Below are 15,038 nucleotides of genomic sequence, written 5' to 3'. Positions count from 1 at the left end.
TTATGTTTATTCAATATGATCCACTCATTGACCAAGTTCTTTGTCTTTATTCCATTGCTGCTGTAAAGGCCTGCCAATGTCACATAACCACGTCTCCCTCTCACGAAAAATCACATAGATCTACGTTACTTAAAAATTTACATGAAATTCATTTTGTATTTTATTTCTATGATATCAGGGCATTAACATTTACATGTGCATAGTAATTATGGTTTATTTTTCTTTCTTTGGCTGTCAATAAGTTGTGCTCATTGTGTTGGGTATACCATGTCAACAAATCCATACTGAAGTACGCAAATTAATCATGAAATTACACAGTCTGGCTATAAAAAGTGTTCTTTGTATATCTGGACTTATGTTTGTAACTTATTTCATTAATTTTATTAAAAAATACCTTTTAATATTGTTTCAATTAGGAAGATGGCACTGCTCACCGTTATTAACAGCAACCATGGTCGGATTACCACTATTGACTCCTTGAAACGAACTTTAGTTGACAGAGAATGGATACATATATCATAAATGCCATACTTTGACTCGTTAAAATTCATATTTGTTATAGTTTGACGATTCTATGTCAACACGTAGTTCTCGCGATCACGTGCGCGGGAACCTTGATGGTGACTTGTCAAACTGGTTCCATGTGAAAAATAATAACTGGCAATAGCAATCAGCTGCCTAGCTTAGGGTTATAATTATATTAAATATATTTTGTAAAAGCTGCAACTAAAATAACAAGATATTGGAATATATTATTCCTGATAAAACAATAATTTCAGTTACAATTTCTTGGACCATTGCATACAAATTCTTTAAAGTTGTATCACTGGTGAAATACAATAATTATTTTCTGGTGTTTGAACTTTGAATTGTTTTGAAGGAAAGTTAGAGAAAGTTCCACTTTGAAGCTTAACATCTTCAGTAGTCTTGTTATTATAAAATAATGCTGACTGTTCCAAAATCATGAAAGGTTCAATCTTGACATGCTTTAAGTCTTGTTTTTATATCACTGCGTATCGAGGTACGTATCGTATCGTGATCAGAATATCGAGATGCGTATCGTATCGTGATCAGAATATCGAGATGCGTATCGTATCATGACCTTCCTGTGTCGTTGCAGCCCTAACGGAAATTAGCACTAGCCCGTTCCCGTTTAGCTAATGTTTAAGGTATCTACATAATCTTGTAGACATGGTAGAATTTCTAACATTTTGGGTGGTACTGCTATATGTTGTCGGTGTTTGCTTGCTTGTTAGTTGCAGAGCTCCAGATAAGCTTTTGGTGTTGTGGGTATTTTACCCATGCATTTTAAGATCATTGGGTATCAGTAATTCTATCTGGGTATTCAAATTTCTGTTACCCACTAGTTTTTACACATGTGGGTATTTAAGTTAAATATTTAAAAACACTATTCATTTAGTCCCTGCAAACAGGTGTCGTGTGGGTTCGAGAGCTTTATAGGACTCAAAAATACCATGATACTTCCACAAGAAAGTGTGATGGCAAATGATCGTGGTGTAACTGTCATCATGGAGTTTGGCAAGGTTGACGGAATGCCCGTTTATAATTTCAAAATAAGTTGCTGATTTGCTAAACGAATATGCAGGGTTACTTCACAATATTTTGATGATACGCACAAGTTTTATTTTTGTAGCATATCTGAAATGATCATTGCCTATTTGATACGCTTGGATTTTATTTTACTGCGTATTTCTGCATTTCTGATGCGTATTTTCTGCAGATACGCAGCTTATCTGGAGCTCTGTAGTTGTTTAACGCCGCAGTCACCAATATGCCAGCTATATGACGGCTGTCTAAATAATCAAGCCTAGACCAGACAATCCGGTGATTGACATCATGAGCATCGATCTACGCAATTGGGACACGATGACATGCGCCCACCAAGTCAGCGAGCCTGACCACCCAATCCCGTTGGTCGCCTCTTATGACAAGCATAGTCGCCTTTTACGGCAAGCAAGGGTTGATGATGACCTTTTCTCTACCAGCAATATGGGTGACGGCATCGTAAAACCGTACTCACTCGTCAATGATGTCAAGGGGGGCATGGGTGGCCCAGTCGTCTAAGGCACCACGATTCGCTGTGCAGAGTTGCGTCCCTTGGGCACGCCAGAAACCTATGATTGTTGGTTCGAATCCCGGTTCTCCCTGATTATGTGTCTAGGTTTGTCAGGACCATACCCGTGCTCGTGGGTTTCACTGAAGTGGTAAACGTCTGAGACCTGCATCACTTTGGGCTTTCCTCCCACATTAAGCTGACACGTCGTGATATAACTGGAATACTGTTAAAAGCGGCGTTAAACCCAACTCACTCACTCACTCACTCACTCACTCACTCACTCACTCACTCACTCACTCACTCACTCACTTTCTCACTCACTCACTCACTCGCTCACTCATATTTAGCCACTATCAAACATGGCTGTATACTGGTACTTTCTTTTACCCAGCAGTTTAGACTTACACATGGCCTTAAAGACTTAGTCCAACTTACTGGGTCTGCACAAGATGCTCTTTAAGCATCTGTATCCGTTCTTTAACTGTGATGCCTTAGTTTGGATATGATGCCTAGTGCACTACTCTGGAGTCTATTTCTCAGTGGCTGATCACATAATACCAGACGTCACAGGAATGTCTCATGACTATTGTCATATGAGCGTACATTCAGACGAACTGGACCAGTTGATGCTAAATACTCCAATACTCCAGCGTGTTGAAAATCTGTAACTTTTAACGAGATGTAGCCCGAGAAATGGTCAATGGTGCTTGGATACACTGGAACACTTTACTCTTTATTGTCATGTATGAGTCACAATAGAATGTGGTAACCAGTGGTAACAGAAAGTGCTTTATTTGTACTGTTTTTACATGTACTTAATCGTGCAATAGACTTTCAAGGTATAGCAATCATTGGTCTTAAGGTAGATACAACTCACATCATTATTCAGTGTTGGGAATTAAGGGGACCGTCGGCCCTTGAGGTCTTCTTCCTTGGTACATGTGTGTTGCGGAGATGGAAGTTAGCGGTACCCGTGTTGGAGCTCTTCTTCCTTGGTACATGTGTGTTGTGGAGATGGAAGTTAGCGGTACACGTGTTGGAGCTCTTCTTCCTTGGTACATGTGTGTTGCGGAGATGGAAGTTAGCGGTACCCGTGTTGGAGGTCTTCTTCCTTGGTACATGTGTGTTGCGGAGATGGAAGTTAGCGGTACCCGTGTTGGAGCTCTTCTTCCTTGGTACATGTGTCTTGCGGAGATGGAAGTTAGCGGTACCCGTGTTGGAGCTCTTCTTCCTTGGTACATGTGTCTTGCGGAGATGGAAGTTAGCGGTACCCGTGTTGGAGGTCTTCTTCCTTGGTACATGTGTCTTGCGGAGAGATGGAAGTTAGCGGTACCCGTGTTGGAGCTCTTCTTCCTTGGTACATGTGTGTTGCGGAGATGGAAGTTAGCGGTACCCGTGTTGGAGGTCTTCTTCCTTGGTACATTTGTCTTGCGGAGAGATGGAAGTTAGCGGTACCCGTGTTGGAGATCTTCTTCCTTGGTACATGTGTGTTGCGGAGATGGAAGTTAGCGGTACCCGTGTTGGAGATCTTCTTCCTTAGTACATGTGTGTTGCGGAGATGGAAGTTAGCGGTACCTGTGTTGGAGCTCTTCTTCCTTGGTACATGTGTGTTGCGGAGATGGAAGTTAGCGGTACCCGTGTTGGAGGTCTTCTTCATTGGTACATGTGTGTTGCGGAGATGGAAGTTAGCGGTACCCGTGTTGGAGGCATGGTAAATGTCGAAGCCATTATCAGGACTACGAATCCTAAGAATTTCAGACATTTTGGGGGCAATTGCTGAATGTGATCACTTCGGGATAGGAGATGTTCTTTGTTAATTTCCATCCCTGATTTATTTGAATTCAGGACACCCCCAAAATCTTTTACGTTTGAATGTTAGTGTTTTGTATGACAAGGCTCCCTGGACTTGATTTCGAACACTGTAATCACATTGATATTGAGTATCAAAAGTTTGATGACCTAAGTTTGAGGGTGATCTAATGTGCACATGATGTACTCAAGTGCATTGTTTGTTATATATCATTAAAATTCATTGTGCTTAGATTGTGATAATTTGATTCAGGTGAAGTGTTCCCAACGATTTGATTTGGTGTGCTGTTGTATTTCTTGAGTGACTCCCCTTTGGAACTTTGGGCAGAATGCCTGAGTTATGATAACAGTACTCTATTGGCCAGTGAGAAGAGGAGACTGGAGTTATCTTCTCTTAGATACCTGCTACTGAGACTGTTTTCTGCACAACCACAGTCAAATATGCTCAGAGTAGAACCTCCAGAGCTAAAGGGGAGGTAACTGAGAGATATTTTTTGTGGAGGTCTATTGTTGAATGTGATGATGTGAATTTTCCAACTTTTTTTTATTATTTAGATGTGTGTATATTTGCCCGTGCGTTACGATGGTTACAGGAAAGCTGTCATTAGAGGATACATTTCCAAACCAGTTCTGTGGAAGATACTACTGAATGTTATTGAACTAAGGAATAGAGGAATAACAGCATTAATTAGAATGAAAGTCTTTTTATTGTTAGTTATTTGGTAAACATTTTAGTAGATGTCTTGTTTTGTGAAATCCAAATATTTTGTTAACCTACTTGAAAAATGTTGGTTAGAAGTTTCACTGTGAAGAAATGATTAATGTGTGCGTAAAGGTGCTTATTTGTCGCATAATACTGCTACATCATTCAGACTGAATACCATTGTGTCTTAGATGGATATCGTTGTGTCTTAGATCAATTTCATTGTGTCTTAGATCAACTTCATTGTGTCTTAGAAGGATATCATTGTGTCTTAGATCGATTTCATTGTGTCTTAATTTGATATCATTGTGTCTTTGATCGATATCATTGTCTTAGATCGATTTCATTGTGTCTTAGATCGATTTCATTGTGTCTTAATTTGATATCATTGTGTTTTTGATTGATATCATTGTGTCTGAAATTGATATCATTGTGTCTTTGATTGATATCATTGTCTGAGATTGATATCATTGTGTCTTTGATTGATATCATTGTGTCTGAGATTGATATCATTGTGTCTTTGATTGATATCATTGTGTCTGAGATTGATGCCATCGTGTCTTAGCTTGACATCGGTAAGTCTCAGATTGACGTGTCATTGATTTATTGTTATCATAGTTGAAGCATATTGTTTTCATATTTTGTCATAATTTCATTGTCATTTATGTGGTTTATACTGACTGTCTTGATATGTTTGTGTTGGTCAGTCAATATTTGCAGTGTCAGTGTTGTACCGGACAGATCCAGTTGCATGAAGTAATTGTGCTGTGACGGGTACCGGGTAGCTGCATCTCAAAACTCAACCCTGACTGGAGTTCCCGATTTCAAAAGAATAACGCACACAGTCAACATTTTTTCTGTTTCATAAGCATCATCTCTGTTGAAATGATTTTGCGATTCTTTTCCATGACTGCACATGATGTGGAGAAGTGAAGATGTGAGTTATCTCCCTTGTGCAGTCCATGATGGAGGGCTTGAGTCCATTGACACCTGCCCCATGGTCGAGATCTTGTGTACCGGTCTGAGCCCTCAAAGTACAGAGGTTATTTTGATCTGTAAGGCTAAAGAAAATGGTCTTGGTTCTTAAGCACCGCCCGCATCATCATAATTGAAAGAAGAGTCAAGTAACTGACTGAAGGTGATGGAAGTTGTATCTTTATTCAAACATGTGCAAGGAATATGTGCATAGTCAGAAAGAAACGCAAATATTAGTGATTTGTTGTGTAACCCTGGAATAAGGGAATTTTTGTCATTAAATAATATATCACGTGACTAACCACGGTTTCTGGGTCCTTCTCCGTACCCACCCTACCCGAGTATCTGAGTTACCTGTCCCAGCCCAAATATAATTCCCTGGATAACGGCAATGGTTAGGCATTCTAATTTCAATAAATAAAGAAAAACCAAAACATTTTTTTCTAAAAAATACCCAAACCTTTAATGTCAAATATTTTATTTTATTTTAGGAGAACACCAGGATAGGTGATTGTTTTTAAAAATAGACTTCCCTTGATACAGTGTTTTAAGTGACGAATTTGTAAACCTACTGTAGATACGGATGCTTTCATGATGCAGTGATCCTTTGTGAAATTAAGCACTCCTGGTAGTCCGGTGTATATGATACTGACATTTCCATCATCGTCAAGAAGTCACATGTACACTATGTTCCTCCATCACCTGTGAATACATATGAGACCCGTGAAGATCCCGGGTAGAATAGGTCTTCAGCAACCCATGCTTGCCGTAAAAGGCGACTAACAGGATCGACCTTAACAGTCAGCTAACTTTTAGTATTTTTCTTCAAAGTGTCACCCAGAATGTCATTTGCATCTGAAAGTGGACTACCGTATTCGACGTAATAAGCGCCCAGGGCGCTCTCAAAATTAGAAATAGGGGGCTCTTATTAGAATATTATTTTGGTGGAAAAATTGAAAGAGTTGAAAGATAAATTTCATGGTTTATGCTGACAGTCTGAAGTGTTTATGTACGACAGATATATTTTTCCAGAATTTAATTGCCCATAATTAAGGGTGCATATAATCACACGAGTGCGTATTATACACGAATAAATAAGTCTTGTGTACATTGATCAATCGGAAGGGATGCTAATTGGGATAGTTCACCAGCCAATATATTAGCTAATGTCGCCGTGGGCGCTTATTAGAGCAGGGCGCTTATTACGTCGAATATTGTAAGTGTATTGTTGAAAAGTCGCCTGCTCATGCAGAGTGTTTCTAGCTTCATTCTGAACATTTATTTGTGGATATATTTCTGTTTTGTTTTTTTCACACATCACAATTATAACCCAGAATTTCATCATTTGCAATATTTGAAAATTTCATTCAAAAATTCATTTTCATTTCAAAGGGCAACATTTTCCATGACAAATCATTGCACGTGTGTATCGAAGTATTCTTATCTTGAATGGATTCTGAACAATGGTTATTAATGGTTAAGTGCCATATTTAATGTACTGTACGGTAATAAGCCCTCTGTTCCAGCAGGGGCGGTAGGGTAGCCTAGTGGTTAAAGCGTTCGCTCGTCACGCCGAAGACCCGGGTTCGATTCCTGACATGGGTACAATGTGTGAAGCCCATTTCTGGTGTCCCCTGCCGTGATACTGCTAGAATATTGCTAAAAGTGGCGTTAAACTATACTCACTCACTCACTCTGCTCCAGCAAGTGCCCCCTACACCCCATGGCTCTCTGTTTGGATTGTAAAGGGAAAGTTTATCTGTCGTGGAAAAAATCGGGTGTCCTTTAACTTCTTTTGAGTAGTACAGTAAACTATGGTTATAACAAACTCAAATGGACCACTAATTTTAGTTCATGATAACGTTATGAGCATATATACAGCATATGTACAACAAATGGCGGGGACTAAAGATTAAGTTTGTTATAAGCGTGTTCGTTATGAACGTAGTTTACTGTATATTAATCACATTCAGATAATGATGTTTCGCCTTTCACGGTCTTATCACCCTTCCATAATACGAGGCCTTACTTTTTTAAGTGTTCATCATGGGGTCGTGCTGCTGCTCACCAAAGATGTGCCCCGATTTTGATGTTTTTTTCGATAGATTTTATTTTGGTATTTTACTTTACCTCCACTTCAGTATTGACTTGTATTGCTTCAATTATTTGACTTTGAACTGCTGATGGTGCGAAATAAAGATTTGACCATTTGTTGGACACACCGACCTCGGTACCCCCCGGGACATAATATGTAGAACTGAGACAGTATGGTATCAGATTGAACCCACCAGTGTATGTACCTCACACACCCACAGGGTACCGAGGTGGGCGTGTCCAGTACATACACGCCCACCTCTGTACCCCAGGGACCCATGTATGTACCCGACACTCCCACCAGTGACCTCCGTACCCCAGGGACCCATGTATGTACCCGACACTCCCACCAGTGACCTCCGTACCCCAGGGACCCATGTATGTACCCGACACACCCACCTCGGTACTCCAGGGACCAGTGTATGTACCCAACACTCCAACCTCAGTACCCCAGAGACCCATGTATGTACCCGACTCTCCCACCTCTGTACCCCAGGGACCAGTGTATGTACTGGACACGCCCACCTTGGTACCCCAGGGATACAGTGTATGTACTGGACACGCCCACCTCGGTACCCCAGGGATACAGTGTATGTACCCGACACTCCCACCTCGGTACCCCAGGGATACAGTGTATGTACCCGACACTCCCACCTCGGTACCCCAGGGATACAGTGTATGTACTGGACACGCCCACCTCGGTACCCCAGGGACCCATGTATGTACTGGACACACCCACCTTGGTACCCCAGGGACCCATGTATGTACTGGACACGCCCACCTTGGTACCCCAGGGACCCATGTATGTACTGGACACACCCACCTCGGTACCCCAGGGACTAGTGTATGTACCCGACACTCCCACCTCGGTACCCCAGGGACCCATGTATGTACCTGACACGCCCACCTCGGTACCCCAGGGACCAGTGTATGTACTGGACACGCCCACCTCGGTACCCCAGGGACCTGTGTATGTACTGGACACGCCCACCTCGATTCATTGTAAACTGTTTGTGTGTCAGTTTTTTCCCAAATACACAGTATTCACTACCGATTAACTACCGATGTCTCGATGTATGAAACCTGTTTTCTAATTTTACTGCTAAAGGTCACAACAATGTAGCTATCCTACCAGTAACACTGGACCATGTCGAAACAAATTCCTCCTGTGTTGAAAAAGCAAAGTCTTGTAGCCATTTTATCTGTCTTTCTTTTTTTTCTTCAGGTACAAAATATTCTGAACAAAAAAGTTAAGAATCCTGAAATATTTTTATATGCCATACACATTTTGAGAAACTCAGTCTTCACTACAAAAAATATCCCAAAATATTCATGATGCCTAACTTATTTTTAGTTCAGTATGTAATACAATTGTACTCTGGTATATTTTCTGAAATGATCTTTTGACATGGCTCCTTTGATAGTCAGAAATCTATTTTTATACCATTTTATAAATTTTGTTTGTCTTGGAGACCTGTACTTACGTGTTAAGTTGCACCATTTATATTTACTGGTACCGTGTTCGACGTAATAAGTGCCCAGGGAGCTCTCAAAAGTAGAAATAGGGGGCTCTTATTAGAATATTATTTTGGTGAGAAAAAAAAGAGTTAAAAGATAAATTTTATGGTTTATGCTGACAGCCTGAAATGTTTATATACGACAGATATATTTTTCCAGAATTTAATTGCCCATTATTAAGGGTGCATATAACACACGAGTGCGTATTATACGCAAATAAATAAGTCTTGCGTACATTGATCAATTGGAAGGGTGCTAATTTGGATTGTTCACTAGCCAATATATTAGCAAATGTTGCCGTGGGCGCTTATTACGTCGAATACGGTATGTATTAAACTTTACTGTTATGTTTTGTGTGTACACGGTGGAATAAGCTTGTGTCAGGATGCAATGACACCTGTCAAACTACAGCTCCATATATTTGTTTGGCTCATCCATCTGAGTGTCATTTCCAGTGAATTCCATTTTCTCTTTAAATATTTATGTTGCTTTAAGTATTGGCTTTACCCAATATTCACTGATCTTGTATTTCTATCAGTATTTGTGAGTTATTGAAATAACTGACATTCTTCTTGAGAATAGGGCTGCAGCAATCCACAGGAATATTGTTTGTTTGTTTGTTTGTTTATTTGTTGTTTAACGCCGCACTCAGCAATATTCCAGCTATATGATGGCGGGCTGTAAATAATCGAGTCTGGATCAGACAATCCAGTGATTGACATCATGAGCATCAATCCATGCAGTTGGGATCAACTAAGTCAGCCTGACCACCTGATCCTGTTAGTCGCGTCTTACGAGAAACATAGTTGCCTTGATGTACAGTATTAATGTTTTTAGAGATCTTGTTCACTTTTCAATGTGTATACGTGTATAGTTGAATTATGTCATGATTGTTGATTCCAATGTTGGTGGCCTAGTGGTTAATGCATTAGCCTATCATGACTGGGGTTCGATTCCCAAATGGTAACAGTGTGTAAAGCCTATTGTTGGTCTCACCATGCCGAGATGTTCTAAAATTTCAAGACAGAGCAAAACCAAGCTCCCTTCTGTGAGGTTGACAGATGGGGCCACTCTCACTCCTAACTACGTTTGTTTACGGAAGCAATGGTTGGTTGTATTTTGTTGGTACATTGCCAGTAGACCTCCAGCCTGCCTTATTTTGTGCCTTAATTCTGTTCTTGGTATTGAGATTTGTGAAGAATGTTTTCCATTTTCATGCTTTCTTCTGGGGGCAGGTCAGAGCCTGTAGTGCCGACATTTTAGGTATTTTAGAATACCTGTTCAGGGACACTATGCTGGCTGTAGTTGCCCTCATCATGGATATTTTTAGACTATTGTAATTGAATCCATGCCTTAATTTCTTCAGTACTTATGACTCTGGACTTACTCAATGTATTGTACTATGTGGTTGCCTCATTTTGAATAATGCTTAAGAATACCTATTCAGGGACACTATGCTGGCTGTAGTTACCTCAGCATGGATATTCAGAATTTTAGCAGTGAACCCATGCTTTACTTTCTTCAATATTTATATCTATGGACTTGGCACTTCATGTATTGTAGTTGCCTCATTTTATATAATGATTTAAGAATACCTATTCGGGGACACTATGCTGGCTATAGCTGCCCTTATCATGAATACTGTTTCAATCCTTAGGTTCCTTTATACATTTTTCATTTAGGATTGTAACTTCCTGCATAGAATACAATATGATACCAACGTGACCTATCGTGTAATACTCACTCTTGACAAGTTTCAATGAACACTCTGAGAGTTTTGTTTACAACCTCAGAAAAGGGCAAAGGGATTGATTGCCATGCATTTAGTCATTGGTAAGAGAACACGGTGTGAAGATCATTCTTCGCAGCATCCTCCCCCCCCTCTTTCTCTCTCCCCCCTCCTCTCTCTCACCCTCCCTCCCTCTCTCTCTTGACCCTCTCTCTCTCTCTCCCTCCCTCCCTCTCTCTTTTGACCCTCTCTCTCTTGACCCTCTCTCTCTCTCTCCCTCCCTCTCTCTCTTGACCCTCTCTCTCTCTCTCTTCCCCCTCCTCTCTCTCTCTCTCCCTGCCCCCTCTCCCTCTCCCTGCCCCCCTCTCTCTCTCCCTGCCCCCGCTCTCTCTCTCCCTGCCCCCTCTCCCTCTCCCTGCCCCCCTCTCTCTCTTCCCCCTCCTCTCTCACCCTCCCTCCCTCTCTCTCTTGACCCTCTCTCTCTCTCTCCCTCCCTCCCTCTCTCTCTTGACCCTCTCTCTCTCTCCCTGCCCCCTCTCCCTCTCCCTGCCCCCCCCCCCCCTCCTCTCTCTCTCTCTCTCTCTCTCATGTGATTTATATTATTGCATCACTTCTTCTATCCTCTCATTTTGAGCATACAAAACAAATGTCATTTCCCAAATAGCTCGGAGTGATCAATAAATATTTTTGTTGCTTAATTTGTTTACCCAACCTGAATTCAATCCAGAAACCGAAAAAGATTAGACCATAACTTGGAAATACAGGTCACACGTAGTCCCCAGCAACCTACACTTACCCTACAAGGAAACTTGATCGGGGCGGTCAGGCTTGGTTGATTGTATGTCAGCATACCCCGACAACATAGTGTTGTTCATGCTATCGATCACTGGTTTGTCTTGTCCTATTTCATTATTTATACTCAAAGGCTAAAGTTATTGTGACGTGGATTTTTATATGAACTAGCCTCTGAACCCTCTGACATGACTCATTTGGTTTATGGTACAAGCGCTCCGTATGTGGACTGTTGTTTCGTTACCATCGCCTTAGACATTGAACTGTCTGTTGTATAGTTCCATACAAAGCAGTACATTTGTTTGACCGATCCTCTTTGTGTACTGCATGTCGCATTAACTTTTGTCTTTGAGTATACATGCTGCTGTAGTGGAATATTACAGTGTGCAGCCTCAAACAACAAAGGTGGGTGACCCAGTGGTTAAAGCATTTACTTGTCTTGCCAAAGACCTGGGTACAATGTGTGAAGCCCGTTTCTGGTGTCCCCTGCCGTAATATTGCTTGAATATTGCTAAAAGCGGTGTAAAACCATACTCACTCACTTAAACAACAAGGGGGCACTGGTGGCCCAGTGGTCTAAGCGTTGCATCCCTTTGGCACGCCACAAACCTATGATTGTGGGTTCAAATCCTGGTTCGCCACGATTATGTTTCTAGGTTTGTCAGCACCATACCCATTGGTTTCACCGAAGTGGTCAACGTCCGAGACCTGCATCACTTCAGGTTTTCCTCCTACATTAAGCTGACACGCCGTGATATAACTGGAATACTGTTAAAAGCTGCGTTAAACCCAACTCACTCACTCACTCAAACAACAATGTCACAACATAGCCCTGTACAGGAGACGCAGTAGGTTGCCTTACCTATGAACAACGAGACATCTAGAGCTTTATCCTTGTGTAGTGATGTGTTCATGGTATTAGCAACTCCTGGGTTTCAGGAGTATTGTTTAGTTTACAGTATTATGTGTCCATCTTAGTTGAGCATTGTTTTTTAAAGATGCAAGTGTAATCCAGTGCTAGCTAACATGATCATTGACTCATGAAAATCCATTTGACCTCTTCATGACATGATCTACTTAATTGTTTTCAAGCAGGAGAATTATTGAATCTGTTGTTGTGCTTACATTTCATACTGATATTTTGATGTTAAATATGCTTGTATTTTGTCAGTGTTATTAATAAATATGTTGAGTAATTCTGTGTTTGTTTCTTTTATTGAAGACCGCCTCCGTGGTCTAGTGGTAGAGCGTCGGCCCGGAGAGCGGAAGGTCAGGGGTTCGATCCCCGGCCGCGTCATACCAAAAGACGTTAAAAGATGGTACTTGTTGTTACCCTGTCTGGCGCTCGGCATTAAGGGGCTAAAACAAGGACTGGTCGGCTTGGAGTCAGTATACTGTGTCTGAGTGGGGTATTAATGTTAAACTGCGGCATGGTATCTCAGTGGGCTAGCACTATAAATCGGCATCAGTCCGGACTAGTACAAGCAGACACACACACACACACGTGCATGCACATCGCTATATAAGTGCAATAATCTTGGACGCGATGTTAAACCCAATTTCACCTGACCTCTTTTATTGAAATTATTTATGCATAATAATAAAGGGATTTATTGTGATTTGTATTGGGTATAGTCCGTTAAGACATGCTCATTACACCCCTCAATTGGTATGTGTGCACTCATATGTTCTTTCTCAGCTCCCTGGGGAGTATACTACCCAAGCTGCCTGTGTGGCGCCAGACGGTTAATGTCCTTGCTTGATAACGGTGTTAGAACCTTCACCGAAGTGTGGCTCCTAATTGTAATAAATAAGTTGTTCATGCATATGCCGAAATGTCACATTACCATCTCATACTACCTGATAATGAATTAGGGCTAGAGTTTGAGTCATGGAACCTTGAACATAAGCAACCAAGGATAATCAGCTGAGATACCTGTCAACTCTAGGGACAATGGTAATTGTTTCCAACATTCATCAATTCCAGCTTCTATCCTATACTTTATCATCTTCCCGAGGCAAGAGAGTTAACTGACTTTAAAAGTCGAGGAAACTGGACTTTTACAGTCCGTTAACTCACTTGCATCGGTAAGATAATACTTTATCGACACAGTTGATACAACTGAGGGGACACAGGTGGCCCAGTCTTAGGCGCTGCAACAACTGGGTTATTCCAGGACAAGCCGAATAGCAACTCGTGCCCCCTCTTGTGGCTATTTTGCAACTGGTTTTCATCTAAGTTTGTTTGTTATTTAACGCTGCACTCTGGACCAGACAATCCAGTGATTGATATGATGAGCTTCGACCCATGCATTTGGGATACGATGACATGCATCAACGGAGTCAGCGAGCCTGTCCATCTGATCCCGTTAGTCACCTCTTACAACAAGCACAGTCGTCTTTTATGGCAAAAGCATGGGTTGCTGAAGACCTATTCTACCCCGGATCTTCACGTGTATATCAGTGAGTGCAGAGTTGCGTCCATTGGTCACGCCAGAAACCTATGATTGTGGGTTCGAATCCCGGTTCGCCCCGATTATGTTTCTAGGTTTGTCAGCTACATACCCGTGCTCGTGGGTTTCACCGAAGTGGTAAACGTCTGAGACCTGCATCACTTTGGGCTTTCCTCCCACATTAAGCTGACACGCCGTGATATAACTGCAATACTGTTAAACGCCGCGTTAAACCCAACTCACTCACTCACCCATATATCACATATATTCTAGGTGCTATTTATAACACCTCAGAACTTACGATATTATACAGTACGATTGAACACATAACGGTATATTTTTAGATGCAAAACATGTAAAATACAAAAAAATATCCCTGGGAGATTGTTAGACCGAAGTACTTGAAGTCATACGTGCATTTTGAATGGTTTATCATATTTTTGCACGTAACATTCATCTACAGTTGTACGAGTCTTGTTGCAAGTTACGGAAAGGGGCGAGTGGTGACGATTGGGACTGCAGCTATCTCTGCGGAGTTGCGTCCCTTGGGCACGCTGGAAACACGATCATGGGTTCGCCCGGCCCCGATTATGTTTCTAGTCTGTCAGCACTAAACCCGTGCCCTTGTGTTTCAACAAAGTGGTAAACGTCTGAGACCTGCATCACTTGAGGCTTACCTTTTATATAATTTCTGTTTGTTTGTTTGCTGTTTAACGCCGCACTCGGCAATATTCAAGCTATATGACAGCGTTCTGCAGATACTCGAGTCTGGACCAGAAAATCCAGTGATTGACATCATGAGGATCGATCCACTCAATTGGGATACGATGACATGCATCAACCAAGTCAGCGAGCCTGACCACCCCAACCCTTTAGTTGCCTCTTACA

The 15,038-nt window shown here is 41.5% G+C and overlaps 1 protein-coding gene across 1 annotated transcript; it reads right to left on the bottom strand.

The window, feature by feature from the left end:
- Positions 1-2,962: 2,962 nt before the first annotated feature.
- Positions 2,963-3,839, bottom strand: LOC125379127 (uncharacterized PPE family protein PPE12-like). The gene is made up of 2 exons (XM_048395052.1): positions 3,471-3,839; positions 2,963-3,382 (listed from the first exon to the last, which is right to left on the bottom strand). Exons 1-2 carry the CDS (start codon positions 3,837-3,839, stop codon positions 2,963-2,965), a joined length of 789 nt encoding a protein of 262 aa, XP_048251009.1.
- Between the last annotated feature and the right edge of the window lie 11,199 nt (positions 3,840-15,038).

Source organism: Haliotis rufescens, unplaced genomic scaffold, assembly GCF_023055435.1.
Source record: "Haliotis rufescens isolate VD_foot unplaced genomic scaffold, xgHalRufe1.0.p SCAF_139, whole genome shotgun sequence".
In the NCBI taxonomy this organism is placed as follows: Eukaryota; Metazoa; Mollusca; class Gastropoda; order Lepetellida; family Haliotidae; genus Haliotis; species Haliotis rufescens.
Note: the sequence above shows the minus strand (reverse complement) of the source record. Positions and strands in the feature narration are given on the sequence as shown.

Excerpts from the sequence above, each read along its gene's own strand:
- LOC125379127 (XM_048395052.1), bottom strand. The coding sequence starts at position 3,839 with ATGTCTGAAATTCTTAGGATTCGTAGTCCTGATAATGGCTTCGACATT. Across the intron at positions 3,383-3,470 it reads GAAGAAGACCTCCAACACGG|ACACATGTACCAAGGAAGAA; the intron begins GTACCGCTAACT and ends TCTCTCCGCAAG.